General features: G+C 31.6%; 2 protein-coding genes across 4 annotated transcripts; one reads left to right on the forward strand and one right to left on the reverse strand.

Moving 5' to 3' along the window:
* The first annotated feature begins 1177 nt into the window (after window positions 1–1177).
* LOC110650078 (shikimate O-hydroxycinnamoyltransferase) lies at window positions 1178–5787 on the forward strand. Of its 2 annotated transcripts, none has more exons than XM_058139152.1 (3): window positions 1178–1293; window positions 1955–2377; window positions 4669–5787. In XM_058139152.1, exons 2-3 carry the CDS (start codon window positions 1958–1960, stop codon window positions 5611–5613), a joined length of 1365 nt encoding a protein of 454 aa, XP_057995135.1. In that variant the 5' UTR covers window positions 1178–1293; window positions 1955–1957; the 3' UTR covers window positions 5614–5787. The 2 variants fall into 2 exon arrangements, with proteins under 2 accessions (XP_057995135.1, XP_057995134.1); XM_058139151.1 differs by having other exon boundaries at window positions 1196–1293; window positions 1944–2377.
* Window positions 5788–14133: 8346 nt separating this feature from the next.
* LOC110650079 (F-box protein SKIP1) lies at window positions 14134–15654 on the reverse strand. Of its 2 annotated transcripts, XM_021804884.2 has the most exons (3): window positions 15149–15654; window positions 14498–15075; window positions 14134–14383 (listed from the first exon to the last, which is right to left on the reverse strand). In XM_021804884.2, exons 1-2 carry the CDS (start codon window positions 15535–15537, stop codon window positions 14502–14504), a joined length of 963 nt encoding a protein of 320 aa, XP_021660576.1. In that variant the 5' UTR covers window positions 15538–15654; the 3' UTR covers window positions 14134–14383; window positions 14498–14501. The 2 variants fall into 2 exon arrangements, with proteins under 2 accessions (XP_021660576.1, XP_021660575.1); XM_021804883.2 differs by having other exon boundaries at window positions 14134–15075.
* Between the last annotated feature and the right edge of the window lie 5072 nt (window positions 15655–20726).

Genomic DNA, 20726 nt, shown 5'->3' on the forward strand with positions numbered 1-20726 from the left:
AAGGAAATCTACCTCCATAATTGTTGAATCAACTGTTCGTTTTTCAATGCCTGATTAGACTCAAACCTAACCATTGGGCAGGGAGGGGCAAGTTCAGATTATCTCTGGTGCACAGCCCAGTGTGAGGTACATAGACAATGGCAAATTAGTATTTTTGTTTGTATTCGGTGGATCAGAAGGAGGAAAATATATCTATATTGTAATACAATGAATTGGAAATTCAAATCCTCGCATCTAAAGGTGGCAATCTTTGATCCAACCTTATCCTTTTTAGCATCAAGTAATCCATAATCCGCTTAACTTCATATTATAAGACCCATAAAATTAAGGGTCAATCCAAATACATGTATTATTCAATCTAAAGTTAATCCGGTGCGGATTAATTTGATTAATCAAAATTTTATTTTTTAAAGTGAGTAAAAATTTAATTCAAAAGCTTTATTAGAAATTATAAATTTTCCAGCTGAATACCAAAGTCACAAAAAATTAAATATTTAAAGAAAATTTATTATTTATCTTTGTATTTAATAAAATTAATTATTGATATTTATATTTTGAATAATATACTATTTGATCTTTATATTTCATATTTTAGTAAAATAAATTAATTAATTAATCTCTATATTTTAAAAAATACATTTAAGTTCCATTAACTTTTTAGTCTTTCTTTCTTTTTCTTTTTTTTTTACCTAGACCATCTTTCTCTTATTTCTCTCATGCTCTTTTGTTTCTCTCTTTCCATTTTTTTTTTCTCTGTACCCACATCATTCTCTCATTATTTTTCATCTTTTGATAGGAATTGATACGAGCTATATGCATAAACAAAGTTAATCAATTCCCCTCAATCTCTTAATAATTAAAGCAATAATGTAAAAGAATTATTTTTAATAGAGAAAATAAACAAATGATAGATAAGAAATTAAATGAAAATATTTGAATAATTTTAAAAAATATGAATTCAAATTAACTAAATAATTTTACTAAGACAAAGAAAATAAATAATAATATTTTTTTGAATATAAGAATCAATAAATTAATTTTATTAAATAAAGAGATTAAATAATAGTTTTAATAAATATTAAATAATTAAAATTTAATAAAAAAATTAAATAATTTAATTTAAAATATAAATATTAAATTATTAATTTTATTAAAATATAAAAATTAAATAGTAAGTTTTTCATAAGACATTATTCAATAAAAAAACAGACCAACGCAGACGGTGATCTCTCTCTCTCTCTCTCTCTTCTCTCTCTCTCTCTCTCTCGCTGATCTGCCCAAGCTTTGAAGGAGGTAAGTCATAAATCTTTCTTATCTTGACTTTTGATGCGGTGTTATTATGTAGAATTTTTTTTTTTAATTTTGTAATAATATCCATTCATTTGATTTGCATATTTCTATCTCATGGGTTACCAATCGTTTCTCGGAAAACTGATTTCATATATCCTTCATCTGTAAACTCCGGTGGGAAACTCAAACTATTGATTTTTCTTTCTTGTGTTTAAATTCCTTGAAAACTCAGGCAATTTGGCAAATATTCTCCCAAATAATAATAAAAATAAGACTAATTAATCAGCTGATTAAGGGTCTTTTTTAATTTAACGTCTAATTAAGGATAAAATTAAGGGTTTTCTTTTCGAGGAGAAGCTAAAATTAAGTTTGTGGCTATATTAATATTAATTAATACACATCTTTCGATATAAGGTTAATTTAATCTAATTTTGTAAATTTTTATAAAATAAAATATTTTAATACATTAGATAGTTATTTATTTAAAATTTTAAAATATTTTAAGAATTAAAAAAATATTAATTAATAAAAAAATTAAATAAAAAAATAAATAAATATGTCCAATCACTTTAAATTTTATTTTATTTATTTATTTATTTTAATTTTGAGTTATATTTTTTTAACAATGTATTATAAATTTATGAAATGATAAGAGTGTTGACAGGATATGAAGATTAGCATCAACTACTCAAGCATCATATGTCCAGCAGTACTCCAAGAAGCACCCAATAAGCAAATATGGCTCTCCAACATAGACCTATTGCTTGGAGGAGGTCACACTCCTATTTTGTACCTTTACAAGCCAAATGGGCCATTCTCTTCCAATTTCTTTGATGTTAAGGTCCTTAAGGAGGCCTTAAAACAAGTCCTTGTGCTATATTACCCTGTGGCTGGGAGATTGAGAAAGCATGATAATGGCAAGACTGAAATAAACTGCAATGGAGAGGGAGTACTATTCATAGAAGCTCAAGCAAATTCTGCTATGGTTGACATTAATGACTTCACGCCTAGCCAACAACTTTGGCAGCTTATTCCAGTTGTTGAGTATTCAAATGGCATCTCTTCGTATCCCCTTCTTCTTCTACAGGTAAAAATTGAAAAAAAAAAAAAAAAATTTGATTTATCATGAATTTAAGGAGCACATACGAATTTCACCTATCTTATATGTAAGTTTCACTATATATGTTGGGTAATGGAGACATTTGAGATAAATTTCAACAACTGTCCCTGAACTTATATAGTTATAACACTACAGTCCTTTAACTTTAAAATATAACATAAAATCCCATAAACTTTTAAATTTTACATAGTAAAATCTCTCTGACTTTCAATTACTGATTTTTCAGTTAGAAACTGATGTAAATAGCTCCCGCATGACACTTAGTCAATATTTCTCTCTCCTCTCTTATGCAAAATGTAAAATTATTTTCTTCACGTATGAAAAATTATTCTATTTATAGAGACAAAAAGGATTTAATTTACACATGACTTGAGAGAGAAAATGAAATATTAACTAAGCTCTATGATGGAACTGTCTAAGTCAGCGTCTAACTGAAAAATTGATAATTGGATATTAGAGGGATTTTACTGTACAAAATTTGAAAGTTGATGGGGTTTTATGTTATATTTTTAAGTTGAGGGATTCTAATGTTACAACTAGATAAATTCAGGAATAATTATCAAAATTTATCCGAGACACTTGCCCTACTAAAACTTGAATGCAAAAAATGTCATACTTTTGCTATTGCCCTCACTAACCAAACAACATATCAACTGAACTGGGGGGTTGACAGGCTGCAATCCGAACTAAGGACGGGTTTTTGGAGTTAGCTCACCCTCGTAGGATCGCGACCCTTTGTCCTGGCCATTGTAGCACATGTAGTGTTATTTAGTTTTTAGAGTCATGCCCCTCCATTTCATCTATAGCTCCCCTTCCCATTATTAAATTAACTATTTAGTCTCATTATCCACTAATTTAGTCCGATTTTGATCCAATATGAACCAAACAAATTCTAAACACAATTCCTTTATTTTATCTCATTTTGATCACTAATTTTTATTGCTTTTATTAAAAGCCCATTATTAATAGTGTTATTCATAATATATGGCTTTATTATATTTAGAGAGAATTTTGTACGAGGTTAGTAAGGGTTTGTAACTTTTAACTCTTTATTAATGTTATTTGGATATTTAAAAAGATTAGGTTAATTTTTTCACTTAATTAATATTTATAATCTCTTGAAGAGTTAAATGTTAATGTTTAATATTTATAATCTCTTGAAGAGCTAAAATGTTAGCCTTTAGACTAGGTTAATAATTACCCTCCCTCTTTAAAGGTTAAAAATTACAAATATAACATGTAATCTTTAATTTTTTAACTTTCTATCAAACACATTCTTACAATTATAACACGCTAAAAGTTATAATTTTTTTCTCTCCACTTGGAACACCTTTCAATCATACCATTCACTTTTTTTTTACTTATTCTTCTTCTCTAGCAAAAGCATTGTCACCAACAACTATTTCTCATTTATTTTTTAAAATTTCGAGGAAAAAAATATGGATGGTGAGTGATAATGATACATTGGAATTAATTTTTGCGTTTTCTTAATAACTTGATTTTGTTGATAATATAAAACTTATGCAATAAATATGTACTTAAAATCAAATTTTTTGAAAGTAATAAGATTCTCTCTTAATGATTTTTATAGAAATTTATCTTATATAAATTATTAGTTTGTTATGATTCACATATATGATTATTATGAAAATTTATGCATCATAATATATTTTACTGTAAATTATTTTTTAATTCAAATGATAGCATATTATAATAAATTAGTTAATTATTATATGGTGATCATAACAACTTTTGTTATATTAAAATGCATCTAGTTAAATAGATAGTTAATGAAAAAATATAAACATTGGGTTCACCGAAGATTAATAGCCATAGATTTAATAATTATGCCCCCCTACCTTAAAATTGTGATTCCTCCACTACAATTTGATCCATTCCTATTTATATTTGATTGGACTTAGTAAATTAATAATTACTCACAACATTATGACCCATTATGTATGGCTCATTAATTATATTTATATCTTCACCCTTTTCTACTTTCACTTTTCCCATTATAGACGTGTAAGTTTCCCCCCTTCCCTCCCCCTAAAATTATCTCATGGATTTGCCCCTATATATTGTGTTCTTAAATTCACTATGAATCAAATTTAAACAAAAATTTTCTAGTATGAATATTATTTTATTCAATTAAATTATACTTAATTAATTTTAAAAAAATACCTAATTAATACTTGTAGAGTAATGTACATCTGAATTCAAATTTTTTTTTTAATATTTAGTTTTATCATTTCCAGGTAACCAAATTTGCATGTGGTGGAGTATCCCTCGGAATTGGGTGGCATCATATTCTAGCAGATGGTGTTGGCTTCACCAATTTCATGATTGCATGGGGCAACATAGTTCGAGGCCTCCCCATCGGCATCCCTCCTTCCTTCGATCGAACCATTCTCAGCCACCGAGTCCCGCCAACTCCAACAATCCACCACCACGAATATGGATCCCCACCCACGTTGAACTCTTCTAGTATCACTACTCACAACCCACAATACCAATCAGCTTCTAAATCCAATAATTCTCTAAAAATCCTTAAGATTACGCCTGCTCAAATCAAAATCCTGAAAGTTGCAATTTCCAAGTACACCACCTTTGAGATCCTAACTGGGCATATATGGCGTTGCGTGAGCGAGGCACGTGGCTTACCGAGTAAACAAGCAACCATGGTATACATATCCGTCGAAGGCCGGTCTAGGCTGTGTCCTCCAGCTCCCCGTGGCTACTTCGGCAATGCAGTCTTCCATACTACAACAACTGCTTTAGCTGGTGAGCTCATATCAGAACCATTAGTGAAGACGGTAAAGAGAATTCACGAGGCAATAAAAAGGGTGGATGATGAGTATATAAGATCAGCTATTGACAATTTGGAGGAACAAATGATATGGGACAACCCACCAAGTGTTATGAAAGATCCCCAGAGCACTTGCAGGAGCCCAAGCCTCAAGATTGTTAGTTGGTTGAGCATGCCTTTTTATGATGCTGCTGATTTTGGATGGGGCAGGCCAGTGTATATGAGGGCTACAAATCCATGGGAAGGCAAGGGACATATAGTATCAAGTCCAAACAAAGATGGGAGTTTGTTATTGCTCATTTGCTTAGAAACCCACCATATCCCATCCTTTGAAAAGCTATTTTATGGCTTGATTTCTGACAAAATAGGCCTAATTGGCAACTCTCGCATTTGAGAGCAAGGGCTTAACTTGAACAATTGTTGCTCGGTCAAGTTTTGGTGACAGCTCCTCCCTCCCTTTCTCATATCACTTTTATTTTCCTTTGCTCTTGATTTCTTATGTTTTTTATGTTTGTTTTTGTATTTCTATTAAAGATGCTTAGAGCAAAGTTCTTGTACTATTTTACCATTTGGCAGGGAGATTGGCAATGGATGATAAGGGCAAACTGGAAATTAATTGAAACAATGAGAGAGTTTTGTTCATAAGAGGCTGAAACAAATTTTGCAGTAAATGATCTCGGTGACTTGAAGTTTAGCAACTTATTCCAACAACTGACTATTCAAATGCCATCTCTTCTTATCCACTTCATGCTATACGGGTACAAAACCCATTATAACAGGACATTAATATTTTTTTTTTAAACCTTTCCATTTGACTCTTTCCATAAAGGGAAAATTTAATCATGATATTATACTTGATTTTAAGAGATCAAATAATTAAGTTAGGTGTTTTTTATGGGACCCAAATGTCTATTAATGAAGAAAGGACATAGATATAGAAAATAACAAAGGTATCAACTTTTTGAAACAAGCAATCTAACAAATGTTATGAGTTTTTTTTTTTTAACCAGTTATAGATGTATTTCATTGAAGAAAACATCAAGTGCAAGGCTCCGATCTGATTTTATTTTTAGCTAATGAGTTTACTGACTTTTGATGATGATTGTAATGAAGGTGCTGCAGACTACTGGATTTTCTGGATTTTTTCTTGGTTTAATTTTCTCAGGATAGTGCAGCAACCTTTCTGGTTTATGAGTTATCTCTTGGCCTTTGTCTCTCCTTGATTTTTGAATTTTTTGTTGCTTTGGGTGCCTTCGTGATTTCTTGGTTGCTGGTTGTGCTTTCTTGGTATTGTTCTATGTATATTTTGATCTTTGCAACAATTCTTTGCTCATTATAGCAATTCTTTTGGGCTGTATTCTCCCTATCCTTTGTCAATTTTTTTAATTCTCTTGCTGGGCATTCAAGGAATTTGTTAGTTGGCTCCAGTTTTCGTTCAGCTTGGATCTTGGGTCTGATATGTTTAATTTACTACAAGTCCGGCTCCTTGTCTCTCTTGTAGGCTCTGGTTGTAATTTTCACTTGATGGTTAAGCTATTTCCTGCCGGCTGAATGGTTTTGCATTGCGGTTTTAGATGTGTTTTTTCTTGTGTACCGAGTTTTGTACTGTGTTTTTCCAGACTTTTTCACCTAGCATTTTGAGGAAATCTACTTACTGGGTTCAGCTGGATGACACTTACTAAGTTTTTTCTGAATATATTATTAATAATGATAAAATAGCTTGCTTATCAAAAAAAAAAAAGTACCAAGGTTCAAAGTCTAAAGGAAAATCTACACCAATTCAACCCAAGCCCTTAATGGATAACCCAACACCTAACTGCATAAAGTCCTATATTTACTGACAGATACAGGGCTTAAACTCGAATCTTCGGCAGCCATGGCCTCAGGACCACCACCTGTAGAGATATACAACTACAGGGAATTATAGAAAAGACACTAAAGCACAAATAGGAACTCATCTAAAAAAACTCAAGTTAATTTTTCCCAATCATTTCTCAACTTTGGAGTTTGTTATACTTCTATCTCTCATCTTCATTTTATTACCATAAAGTCCCTTAACTTAAAAAAAATGTTACACAAAAATCCCTCAACTTTAAAACTATTGCATAAAAGTTCTTTATGTTAGAATCTCATCATATCTCTGATCAATATGATACGTAGCAGTGCCACGTTGTAAAATAAAAAAAAAATTAAAGAAACTAAAGTGTTACATATGAAATTCATATTAGTCTATCTCCTATAATCTCTACCTCATATTTATTAATACTACTCAAAAATCCAAAAATTATATTTTTTACTTAATTAGGGATTGAATCATCATACCACTTGAAATACTCATAAGAATTGAAATTCTACAATATCATACCCAAACACATAAATAAAGCAAATTTAGTATAACAAATCGTTCTAACAAAAAAAATCAACTTTAAAATCAACAAACCCATCTAACATACTTACCCTATATTTTTTACGCCAAAAAAAAGTTTTCAAACCTATTTGACATTGAGTTTCAGGGACAAAAAAAATACTTTTTAGAGAAAACATCATTTTAAATACTATTGGAAAAAGTAATTTAAAAAAATTATTTATTATTTTAATATTCTTATGCTAAAACATGTTAAATTTATTTTTAAATCATATTTTAATTCTTTATAACTTATATATTTAAAAAAGTGTTTTTCCGAATAACAGTTCTAACAGCAATACCAAACAGATCCAACCTTTTTATTTTATAGTGTGACACTAACACATATCAAATTGGTCAAAAATATAATGGGATTCTTGTATTGGCGACTTTTATGTAATTTTTTTTTTAAATTGAAAGACTTTTATGTAACATTTTTTAAGTTAAGGAACTTTGTGGTAACAAAATGAATATAAGGAACACAAGTGTAACAAACACAAGTTGAGATCCACCTGATAAAAATTATTCAAAAATCTCCTCATCATAACCAAAGAGCTTCCAACCAACCTTCAGCCCTAACAATAAAGGGTGAGAGAAGTAGCAAAACGAAAGTTGCACGGGTACTAAGAGCCATGTCTAAACAAGCTAGGAGAGGCATGGCTATGGGAAGTTGCTCAACTGAGACAAACCCCATCACTTCCAACACCAGCCAACAAGGAGACCCTGGAACCATATCCGGACCATCCACATGCAAATCGCTGCCCTCCCTCACCTTCAATCACAGTTTTGCAAACCAACACAAACAGTTCTTGCCCCATAAATTATTGGTGTACAAATGCATTTTTCATATTTCACTTTATAATTTTAAAAAATTACTATTTAGTTCCTTTATTATACTAAAATAAACTATTTTGTCCTTCTATTATAAAAAATATATTAATCAGTCTATATATTTTTATTTCATTTACTCTTTAGTCCCTTTGATCATTTTAGACATTTACTCAGTCCCTGCAATTTAAAAACCACAAGTATATAGTCCCTCTATTTTTTAATTCTTAACTATTTAGTTCTCATAACAGTAATTACTCTTTACTTATACATCAACGAATAAAAAACTTGATTTAAACTGAATGGAGAGATTAAATAGTGCGGAATAAAAATACAAAGACTAGCTAATGAATTTTTCAAAATAAAAAAGCCAATAGTTAGTTTCGTAAAAATAGAAAAAAACTAAATAGTAATTTTCCCTTGTAATTTTGCTCCACTTTAACAAGAGCTACCTTATCTAGTATTCATAGCTTTTGTGTATGACACGACACTATCATATGCTTCATACACAGCTCTCTCACCACCCCCAAACGCAGAAGAAAACTAACAACCACTCTCTTTCTCTTCCCGCAAACCCAACAAAATTCCATTACCTAGGTCTTGATTCACAGAATTTTTTAGGTCTTAATAGAAATCTAGGATATAGAAGATAATTGACTAGAAACTAATGACTTTTGTGTTACAACTAACTACAAAAAAATATTTCAAGAAAGTTTCTTCTATAATTTTCAATTTTGAATAGGATTAATATAACAAGTTCTTTTCCATAGTAATTAACCAAGATTTTGTATCACTGCAGGTGGCAACAAGATGAGATCAACTCTGACACAGCCAGCCCAAGATTTGCCTAATCAGCGTTTATGGCTCTTTGCAAGGAAAGAAACCACATCCCAGTAGACTATAGTGTTCCTCTACAAGTCTAATGATTATCCTCATTCATTTGAAGCAAGTAAAGATGCTTTGAGCAAAGTTCTTGCGCCATTTTACCCTGTGGCAGGGAGATTGGCAATGGATGACAAGGGTAGAATTAAAATTAATTGTAACAACAAGAGAGTTTTGTTCCTGGATGCTGAAACAAATTTTGCAGTAAATGACCTTGGTGACTTGAAGCTTAATGCAGAAATTCAGCAACTCATTCCAACAACTGACTATTCACATGGCATCTCTATTTATCCACTTCTTGCCATACAGGAACAAGAACCATAATCCCAAGGTATCAGATTCATTCAACTTAACATTTTCATTTTTTTTAAATCTTTCCATTTGACTTGGAAAGATTTTAAATCCCACATGGACCATAAAGGGAAATCTAAGCATGATAATATTCTTGATTTTAAGTAAACAAATAATTAAATTTGGTGTTTTTTTTATGGGACTCAATCTCTATTAATGAAGAAAGAACACAGATATAAAAAAATCACAAAGGTATCAACTTTTTGAAACACACCAAGTACCCAAGAGAAAAGTTATTATCTGCCTTACTTTCAATTTCACTTCCTGAGTTTCAAAATTATAACAACATATTTATGGAAAATGGTGGGAAAGAAAAGGAGAGGGAATACTTATGGGGAAAAATCTATTTTTCTATTGTTTGGGAGAGGGAGGAAAGTGGGGAAATGGTAAATGTTGCAAAAATTTTATAAGGAAACTTTTCAAGAAAAATGAAGCAAAATCCTCACCACGTGATGATTCTCTATCATACTCAAAAAAATGAAAAATACAATTGTAACCCTATAACAATAGTAATATCTTTAATAATAGAGAGAAAAAAATTTGTAATTTATCCTGATATTTTTACAGCACTTTCATTCTTTCCATTTTCCATCCTATCCAAACAAAAGCAAAGTAGATAACTTTTACCTCCTATTTTTCCTATTATATTTTGTACGAATATCCATGTCTACCTTTAGCTCCAAAAGATTTCAATAGAAAACACGTAAAAAATTTAATGGATCTTACCAACAAGCATCAAGGGCAGCTTCAACCTTCAAGATGAGGTTACCGCCAATATCGCATCTCAGGCATGAATGATCTATTAGAATTGTTTCACAAATATCCTAGATTTTTAAAGGTTAAAATAAAGAAAATACTAAAAGATCCTAGCAGCACTTATAACATTTATTGCTGCTGCTAGGTAACTAAATTTTCATGCCATGGACTATCTCTTGGACTTCAATGATATAACATATTAGCAGATGGTACTGGGTTTCTCCATTTCATCAACACATGGTGTGATGTAGCACGCAACCTCCCCATCAGCATCCCAACACTCAATGATCAGACCATTCTCTGCTGCCAAGTCACTCCAGTCCCAAAATTTTAACACCCAGAATACGATAAGCCACACACCATGGAAACTTCCACCCAAAATCATAATTATCAAGCTAATTCTCTTGAAATCCTTAAGATTACACCTCAACAGCTTACACTTTGAAGACTAAGGTAAAGAACAAGCTTGGGAAAAAAAATACAGTAGCTATGAGATCCTAACTGTAAATATATGGCTTTGCACACGCAAAGCATGTGGCTTATCTAATGATCAAGCAACCAAGTTAATCACAGTCTAAAATGCATCCTCACCTTCCAACTAGCTACTTTGGTAATGCAACCATTGTCTCTAGACCAGTTGCTTTATCTAGTGACCTCCTAGCAGAACCATTAGAACACAATATGGAAAGAATCAACAAAGCAATAAAGCAGAAGGATGATGAATATTTGAGATCAATTAATGATTACTTGGAAGCACTAGATGACATAACACCAATCATTCGAGGCCCCTAGCCTTCTTGATGCCCAAACCTTAGTACCATTGGTTGGATGAGGCTACCCTTTTATGATGACAATTTTGGAATGGGCAAACCCATACTGGCCAGGCGTTCAAATCTACTTGAAGGCAAGGGAGTCATACTACCAACTCCAAGTGGTGACAAGAGTTGGACATTGATCATGTCCTTAGAGAAATATCACATGCAACCTTCCAAAAGTTCTAGTTTGAGTTCCAAAATTTCAAGCTTTGGTTATATTAGGCTTCAATCCTTATTTACATGGTTTATGTGTGTGTTTGTGTGTAATTTTAAAGTAGTAACTTTTAACAATTAGGGAGTAGAGCATATGGGTCAGGTCATTTTCGGTTTGCAAATTGATTCACATTACCAATCAGAACGCTGTGTAGAAAGCATTTCACAGGTTGCAAATCATCTTGGGTCAAAATATTAATTTTAACAGAAATAATAATTTTTATTAATTTAATTTTCAGATCAAAATTCAGATTGATCAGCCCAACGAAAAATGGGTCAGTTTCATGTTAGGTCATACAGTCTACAGGTCATCGACTTTACCCTCAATTTTGCGGGCAACTTAAGTTCAGATCATTTCAAGTTTTGTGGAGTTAAAACCGGCTGCATGTCTGAGTTGGATTGGCAAGTCAAGTCAAAATTTGCCACCTCTAGTAGGGAAGGTAAAGAAATAGCTTCCAAAAAAGGGATTTCTTTTTTATCTAAGAGTGTTGGTTTTTTCTCTCTTCTGGAGGACTGTGGAGAGAAGTAATATCAAAATATTTATAATTGTTGAATATTTATAGTCAACGCCAACTAGTTTAAGATTAAAGCTTTGTTGTTGTTATTCTTGTACTGATTAAAGGATCAATTTAATGCCTATCACAAAGGATCAATTTAATGCCTATCACAAACTTGGTCAGCACCAATGAGATGTTCAATAAAATTCCTAAGTGAGCTATAAAGGTGAATACAAGTGCATGGTGAATTTTAATGGTAGCAAATACAGAACATGGGATGTATGACGTTGAATTTGTTTTGTTATAGAGAGTTATACACTCCTTAGAGGGGAAAGTGCCAAGCCTAAGGAAATGGAAGATGAGAAACAGATGTTCTAGTACAAACAATGTTTTGGTTTCATTCCAAGAAAAATGACAATATAAATTTATTTTTTTAAAGCTGAATCAAAATTGATTTAATAGTTTGGTCATGTACAATGTAGAAAATTAAATGCTCCATTAGGAAATGTGATAAATTAGTAAGAGAGAGTGGGAAGGAGAGAGAAGGGGAGGGGGGAGACCTGAGATTACGTGGAGGGAAGTAGCATCCCAGAATTTACTAGTTTTGGTTATTGAGGCAGGCTTGGTTTTTAACAGAACTGAATGGGTGAAAAAGGATCCGTATAGCCAACCCCAACGAGCTTGAAATTAAGGCTTAGTAGTTGTTGTTTTTGTTATTATTGGTGGGAAGCAAAATTGATTTGATCATATTGAGGACTAATTTAATGAACAATCCATTAAATAGTCCTCAATGTGACCAAATCAAATTGTCCTTGGTTTAACCGCAAGCAACTTCACTTGATGACAGAAGAATCTATTCTTGAAGTACCAAATTTTGAGAATTTATATGTGGAGGGAAGTGATTCTTCAATGAAACATTGATTCTTTTTTTTTTTTCCTTTCTTTTATCCTCTATTGTCGGTGTTCAAAATCTTGTCATTTTGGTCTTATATCGCACAATGTCATTTCTAGTAAATAATAACCTATTATTCTTGAGGCCCTATGACATCGCCTTTTGTCTTTTTTCTATTTCAAAATATAGTTATTTTGTTTCAAGAACAATAAGTTTCTGGTTTGGATCCTTGATCAAGGACACAAGTACCCTCTCTCTCTCTCTCTCTCTCTCTCCTTCAAAATATATAATATATATAGACACACATGAAAAGCTAACTAGGAGATTTAATCAAATTCAACCCCTTCATGGATAGCTCCAGTTCTCAACTCTTAACCAAACTCACTGTCCAGTGTCCAGATAAACATTTCCTTCTTTGCTCTTTAGGGTAAAGCCACAAAATCAAGCAACAACAGAAGAGAAAGGAAAAAAAAAAGAAAGAAAAAAAAAAGGAAGAAAAAGGGAAGAAGAAGAAGTATTATTTATCCAAATGGTAAACTAAATTCATTCTTACGACCTCAAGACCAAAAAGAAGAACAAGATGAAGATTACAATGGTCTGTTTTTGGGACTCTTTACCTTGAAGACCCTGGGTCATCAACCCACTAGGATGAGTGTAGAAACTTTTATGGCATAAAAACTACTTTGAAACGGTCATAATAATAATTATTATACTCATCTTTAGTCCATAATCCAGCATTTTATGTTACTCTATCACAACCACACAAACTCAAAAGAAAGTTTTGAATAATCAACTCCATGAAATTAACCTAATCAAGCCCCCGCACCATTTAGGACTCATGAAACAGTTATTTTGTTTCTTAAGGCTGAGTTAAACCAGGCATTATTCTTAAGAAAAATAGCCTGACCCCTCTAAGAAATAAGCTAGAGTTTTGTAATGGCTAGGAATAGAATTTTTCAAAAGCTTACAGCTCCAATAACCAAGGGTTGCCACTTCAGTTCAAAACCTTCCCAAATCACACCAGGTCTCTTTAGTTAAGAGCTTACCAAACTACAAGGTATCTATTAGAAACATCTTAGCTCCCTACCCTAGGTTTGCCCAAAGCTAAAAACCTCCCCCTCTATTCCTTTAAATCAAGTTTGTCAACCACACCAACCAAACATCTGGACCATGTCCAACAGAATCCAATCAGCATAAATAATGAGAAAAATAAACAGAGTCAGTTTTATGACCACTGAAACAAAAAGAAAAATATATAGAAGCCACATACTCCAACTTTTCAACCAAAATAAAACTAACAATTCTGAAAATATTCAATGTATAAAGACAAAATTTTAGTCAGTAACTTATTCAGCGCAAGAATGAGTAAGAAATGCATAATGTAAAAGCTTTACAAAAAATCAACTTCACAACAAACATGCAAAATATTCTAGGACAGCTTACAAGAATGCATATAGTAAACACATCCACCAACTCAGCAAACATGAAGGAAGCCAAACACCCAGAGTCCAGCACCATGAGACATGCTGTCAGTTATGGCAAATATAAGCAGTTATTAGCTGCGCAACCCACCATCCAGACATATGAAAAATATTGTCTTTCTAAGTTTCTATATAATAACTTGCAAAAATTACAATCACCTGATCAAATTCGGAAAACATCCGTCTGGAATCGCTCATCATAAAGCCTCCAATGGCCATATCTTTCAGTGTGGAAGACAGACCTTGGGATGTAGAAATTTGGCTTTTTAATCTCCTTCAAATATTTCAAACCAGAAGTCTTGTTGATGATATCCCGACTCGTCAAATTTGCACACCCAGATAGATCCAAGTACTCAAGATTCAAACACCCTTCACAAATTGATGCAAGCCCTTTCGCTGATAACTTGGAGAACCGAAGTTCAAGATGCTCCAAATGAGGCATAAAATGGGAAATTGCAGCTGCCTCTAAATCCCCATCTTGAGGACAAGCATTTAAGTAATCGTTAGGGACAATTCCAACATGTTGGGAAGGATCTAACCAGTTCATGAGGTTTCGCTTTAGAACCTTAAGATTGGGGCAATTTCTGCCTATCATCTCCAGAGATTCATGAGATATCTCGTTGCAATAACTGATGTCAAGCTCCCTAAGTTTGGTGCACTTGAAGGAAATCTGAACCATTGACGCATCAGTAGCATTTGGGCAGCTCTTGATTGAGAGAACTTGAAGATTTGGACACCTGGGGATGCAAATTAAGCCTTAAAAAAAAAATCCAAGACCAAAACAAAACCTCAATTCTTCGCTAATTGTACCTTTCTGCCACAAAATTGAGGGAGCGATCTGAGCAGTGTCTAACGCGGATCTCGGTGATATAGCCATCGCTCCAATCGACGACGGAACGAAGCATGGAATCGATCTTCTTCTCGAATTCGGGCGTCCACCAGCGAGACGACTCAGATGAAGAGTCGAAATGAGTATCGAGATCGAACTTGGAGTGGAGTGAGGGGTCCTTGCAGGCGCTGAGCCAGGACTTGCAGACCAGCATAGGTCCTCGCCATCGGTGCTCCAAGGTGAGTCGAGAGAGTATGCTGATCAAGCACTCGTGAGTCAGCTCGGACCAGCCGGTGCTGCGTCCTGATACGGACTTGGTTTGGATCTCGGAGTCTCCTCCATCGCTAAACTTATCATCGGAAACGCTCATCCAAAATCCTTTCAGGTGATGCTCTGATTTTTGCGTTGGGAAAATTGACAATAACGCCGATTTTATGCGTAGAAAATAGGCCTGATTATAAATTATAACTATTTTTTTTTTTTGTAATTTTATGTATTATATTATCACGTTAATTAGTTGTCTCAAAGGTAGCTAAATAGGTTAAATTTAATTTGAAAAAATTAACTATGAATTATAAAATAGTTTTTGAAAATTTATTTAATTAATAAAATAGTTTATTAATTGAAAATGTTTATATTTATTATATAAAGTATTAAAAATATGATTTTTTTAGTATCTTTTAATTAAAATAGATATAAAATATACTTTAATATCAAAATATACATTGTATTAGCTATCTAATAGAACTAATTTCCTCTTAGCTTCTAATATACTCTCTCCCTCCTATTGTCATATAAATGATTTAGAAAAAAAATTATATTTTAAATTAATTATTAAAAATATAAAAATAAAAATTATTTACAAATTTAATGTGAATTTGAAACTATTTAAAAAATAATATTTATTTAAGAAAATGATAATGATTGAAGGATGGAGTGAATTCAGCAATATAAAATATCTTATTTACTTTTGATAGGTAAATTTTCCCTCTATTTTGTACTCTTCTCTCCTTCAATAATTTCTCTCCAATAATATTTTCTTTTTTTTTTAGCAAATAGTAATAAATTACGTTTTCATTTTGAAAAAAAAAATTATATTTTTTTTATTGAAACTATCAAATAATAAATGTAATGGTGATAGAAACGGTGATTTTTCCCTATATATTATAAATTAAGGCTAATATGAAATATAATTTATAAGTTATAATATTAATTAATTATTTTTTTGTTAATTTATATTACATAAATATAATCATAGATTATATTAAATGGAGTTAATTATATATCGATTAATTTATAATTAACTATGTGACATGTAATATAGATTATATGTGAAGGTTCATCTAATTAATTATACATTGATTAATTTAATAATTGACTATATGGCATGTAAAGTAGATAAGATGTGAAGGCTTATATATTTAATTTTATATTGATCAATTTTATAATTTACTATATGACATGTCACATAAATTACATGTTAAGGCTCATATAGTTAATTTTACATTGAGTAATTTAATAATTAACTATGTGGCATGTCACATATATCAGAGGTAACGCCTCGTGTTTCGTACATTCTACTGTTCCGGTAACCGGTGTCGGTCCGGACAGCTAGAACGTCTGGAAAAATATTTAGACTAAAGTGAGGAGCCATAAATAACTCAAATATTAATAAGAAAAATTTAGAAAAAATTTTAAAAATAAAATACAACCAAGTTAAATGAGCCGGTGCCCTAGCGATGGGTAATCCAATGGGAAGTTGTGGTCTTCGCAACTAGAAGTTCTAAACCCGGGAGAAAATTCATAAAATAATTTTTGAGACTCTAGAGAAGAGTCATTGAGGTTTCTATAGCATTAGAATGCCAAGAAAATATTTAGAAAAATTTTTCAATCGGTACAGATAATTTTAGTCTGTTAAGCCAAACAGAGGGCATTTTGGTCATTTTGTCTTCAGATATAATTTTTGACCGACTTTTTCAGTTAAGTAAATAATTATTATGATCTAAAATATGAATAAATATTGCTAAAAATTGAATTGGAAATGAGTAGAAAAGAAAAGGAAAGAAAAATGAAAGAAATTAGGTATTATGACATCATATGATGTCATTAAAACACTCCCACCCAATCCCATTGTGACACCTACTTATAAACCCAATTAAAAGAGGTAAAAATGAGATAAAATTTCAACACATTCTGCTCATCTTCAACCTTGTAATTCGGCAGCCTCACTTTCCCTCACTACCTCCATTAGAGCTCTCTTCTCTCTCTTGATAACCCTCACTTTTCCACCATAAAACCCTAACTTCTCTTCATGAAAAATTGTCCCTACCACTACAGCAAGCCTTGGACAACAATTTGAAGAAGGAAAAAGGAAGTTTGCAAACTTGGGAGTTAGCTCTAATAAGGTTAGTGCTATTTTCTTCCATATTCTTTTAGTAAACTTAAATTTGAGCATGAAAATGGAAAGAATTACAAGAAAAAAAATTGAGAAATTATTCATGTTTGATGGAAGAAGAATTTTGGTCAGCATGTGTACCTATGGGAATTGATGAATTTAAATGAAATAAAATGTGTTTATTGGAGTTGCTTAGTAGGTATTTGTGATTGGATGTGTTAGATGGCATGGATAGAATGAAATTGACACTTTGGAAATTAGGGTTTGTGAAAAATTAGAGTTTTACTTATGAAATGGTATATTAACCTTGTAATGGTCAATTAGTGACCATTTGAATGTGTGTGAGGAGGAATTGAAGTGAGTAAGGATAATGGAGTTGAGTTTAGGCATGCTACCCTTGGTGACCTGCAGGACTGGTTGTGAGTCTAGCAGGTTTGGGCAACCATAAATGGAGTTGTATAGGTTCAATTGGTGCAAGGTCAATTGGACATGAAACTAGACACATAATGTCACAACTTTGGTGAAGAAACTTGCTCAGAAAATCAAACCAAGTTGACCTAAAAATTACCCTAATCCGGGTGACCAACAGGCTGTCCCTGGAAAATGATCAAATGAACAGTATTTGTTCAAATTATCATAACTCAGTGTAGACAAGTTCAATTGATTTAAAATTTTACCAGCAGAAAGCTGAGACATAGCCCTACAACTTTTATGAAGAACACAAATCCAAATTCTGACCATAACCTAGTCAAATTACCAACCAAACTTAGGTCACCAAATTTGGCAGAACCAAATTGCCCAGAAATTCTGAGTATAGGTCAATCCGGCCAGTTATGGTAAAATGATCATAACTTTAGCTACAAAACTCCAAATGGAGTGATTCAAAAAAAGAAATATAACTAGACACAATAAGAAACAACTCTCATGAAGATAATTTTATCAAATTCCTACTATATAAATAACCAATAGAATAGTAAACCTAGGGTATGAAATCTAAAAATTTTGAACAACATAAGATAAGCTTTGAAATGGTATTGGAAATCAATACCAACAAAAATAAAATGCAAAATGTGGTATCTTGGTGAACTTAGGTTCAACAAATTTATTATGTATTAAAAAGTCAACAATTTGAGTGAATAGTAATGTAAATAGTAATACAAAGATACAAAGTGTAAGAACTATATTGTTAAAGGAAAATTAAGAACGTAAATTTGAAATCCATGAAATGTTCATGGATTGCTTGAAACATGAAAAGTAAGTAACCTAATTGATGTGAATATGTAGTTAGGGCTTATATGCCCATCACAAATAGAATTCATAAAATGTATAAATGAGAAAGAAAAAATATTTTGAATACAATGGTACATGTGAACCATTGTTTTGAATTGTAATCAATATGAATAACATAATGAATGAATAAATGAACCATATTAATATATGAATGAGACATTAGTTCTCATTATTGTAGAAAGGAAAAGTACTTTGAGTACAATGATATAAAAGGAAAATTGATGTGAATTGCGATCATATATATGATCAAATGAATGTATACATTATAATTGAAAATTATTATGAAATAATGAAGTCATAAAACACAATATATTAATATTTAATGATATTATGTGCCTTTGTATTGCCTAGACATGCGTGTCAGATTGGATAGTTTGGTATGCCAATAGGGTATTATTTTAGCAGTACTGCAAAAGGTTTTATGCCTGTATTCATGGCTTTATGCCCGCACTCATGGCTTAATACCCGATTATGTATTATCATGGCTTTTTAGACATACTGACTACATACGTGGTTGACTTTCTGCGTCCTATGGTATGGTGGCCCAAGGCACCACGGTGTCCAGTACCGACGACCCGTTATCCAGTTTAGTCAACTTGTCATAGGTTACCTGGGCAGAAAAAAAAAATTGAAATAAGTTAAGAATATTAGCAATTAAAAATATTAGAAATTAAATAAAATAAATGAGTAAGATGACCTAAAATAAATTAAAATAGTTATTTATTAGAAAGAATCGAAATGAACTGAACCGATATTAAAATTTACTTATTATAAAATAATCTAAGACAACCTAGCAAGTATTGAGAAATTGCTAAAAGAGATCTTAAAGAGCAACATAAATGATGAAAAATATACTGTATGGCAAATTTCATATGAACCCAGTAAAATTCTTGAGTATAGAAAATATGCTCCAATTATTTTTACTTGTTATATTATTGCACCACTAAGCAGCAATGCTTAGCGCGATGGATTTGTTTCCTCGCGCAGGTTCTGAAGTTAAAGCTCAGCGAATACCAAACAGAGATTTTGGAATATGATCTGCAGAGTGTTCAAGGTTGTCACCTCCTCAGCAATGCATGTAGGTAGGGCCCATATAGATCATATTATGTATTTTGTATATTATAATTAGTTATTATTTGTAATGTAAACTATGAATTGTATGTTGAAATATAGATTATGGAACTGTAATTAATTTGTAGATCATTTAAATTATGAATTTATGTAATTGGTCTATAAATCATGTAAATTTATGTAATTTGAACATTTTTACATATGAATTGAGTATGAATGGAAATGTATAGAAATGATTATGAAATTGAAATATATGGATGAGATTTGAAATATGAGAAAATTATGAGAATGATTGATGAGATAATTATAATTAGCATGGATAAGATTTTATTTTGAAAATATTGTTGAAATTTCAAACAGGTGAATAGTGAAACACGTCAAACGATAATAAAATAGGGGAAACTCCGTTAGTTTCTCCATCGAAAAATAATCTATATTAAATATAACAAGAACAAAATTTTTAAAGAAATAAAGTAAGATAAGTTAGGGTGCTCCGGCACCGAATGTAGCACGCCTTGCTCGGCTATACTGTAGTCGGATGAGGGGTGTTACAACTCATATAGTTAATTGTACATTAATCAATTTAATAATTGACTATGTGGTATGTAACATAGATCATAGGTAAAATCTCATATAGTTAATTATACATTGATCAATTTAATAATTGTCTATATGACATATAACATAAATAAGAGGTGAAGGCTTATATATTTAATTTTATATTAATCAATTTTATAATTAACTATGTAATATTTCACATAAATCATTAGTTAATGCTCATATAGTTAATTTTACATTAACCA

The sequence above is a fragment of the Hevea brasiliensis genome, chromosome 17 (assembly GCF_030052815.1).
Source record: "Hevea brasiliensis isolate MT/VB/25A 57/8 chromosome 17, ASM3005281v1, whole genome shotgun sequence".
NCBI lineage: Eukaryota > Viridiplantae > Streptophyta > Magnoliopsida > Malpighiales > Euphorbiaceae > Hevea > Hevea brasiliensis.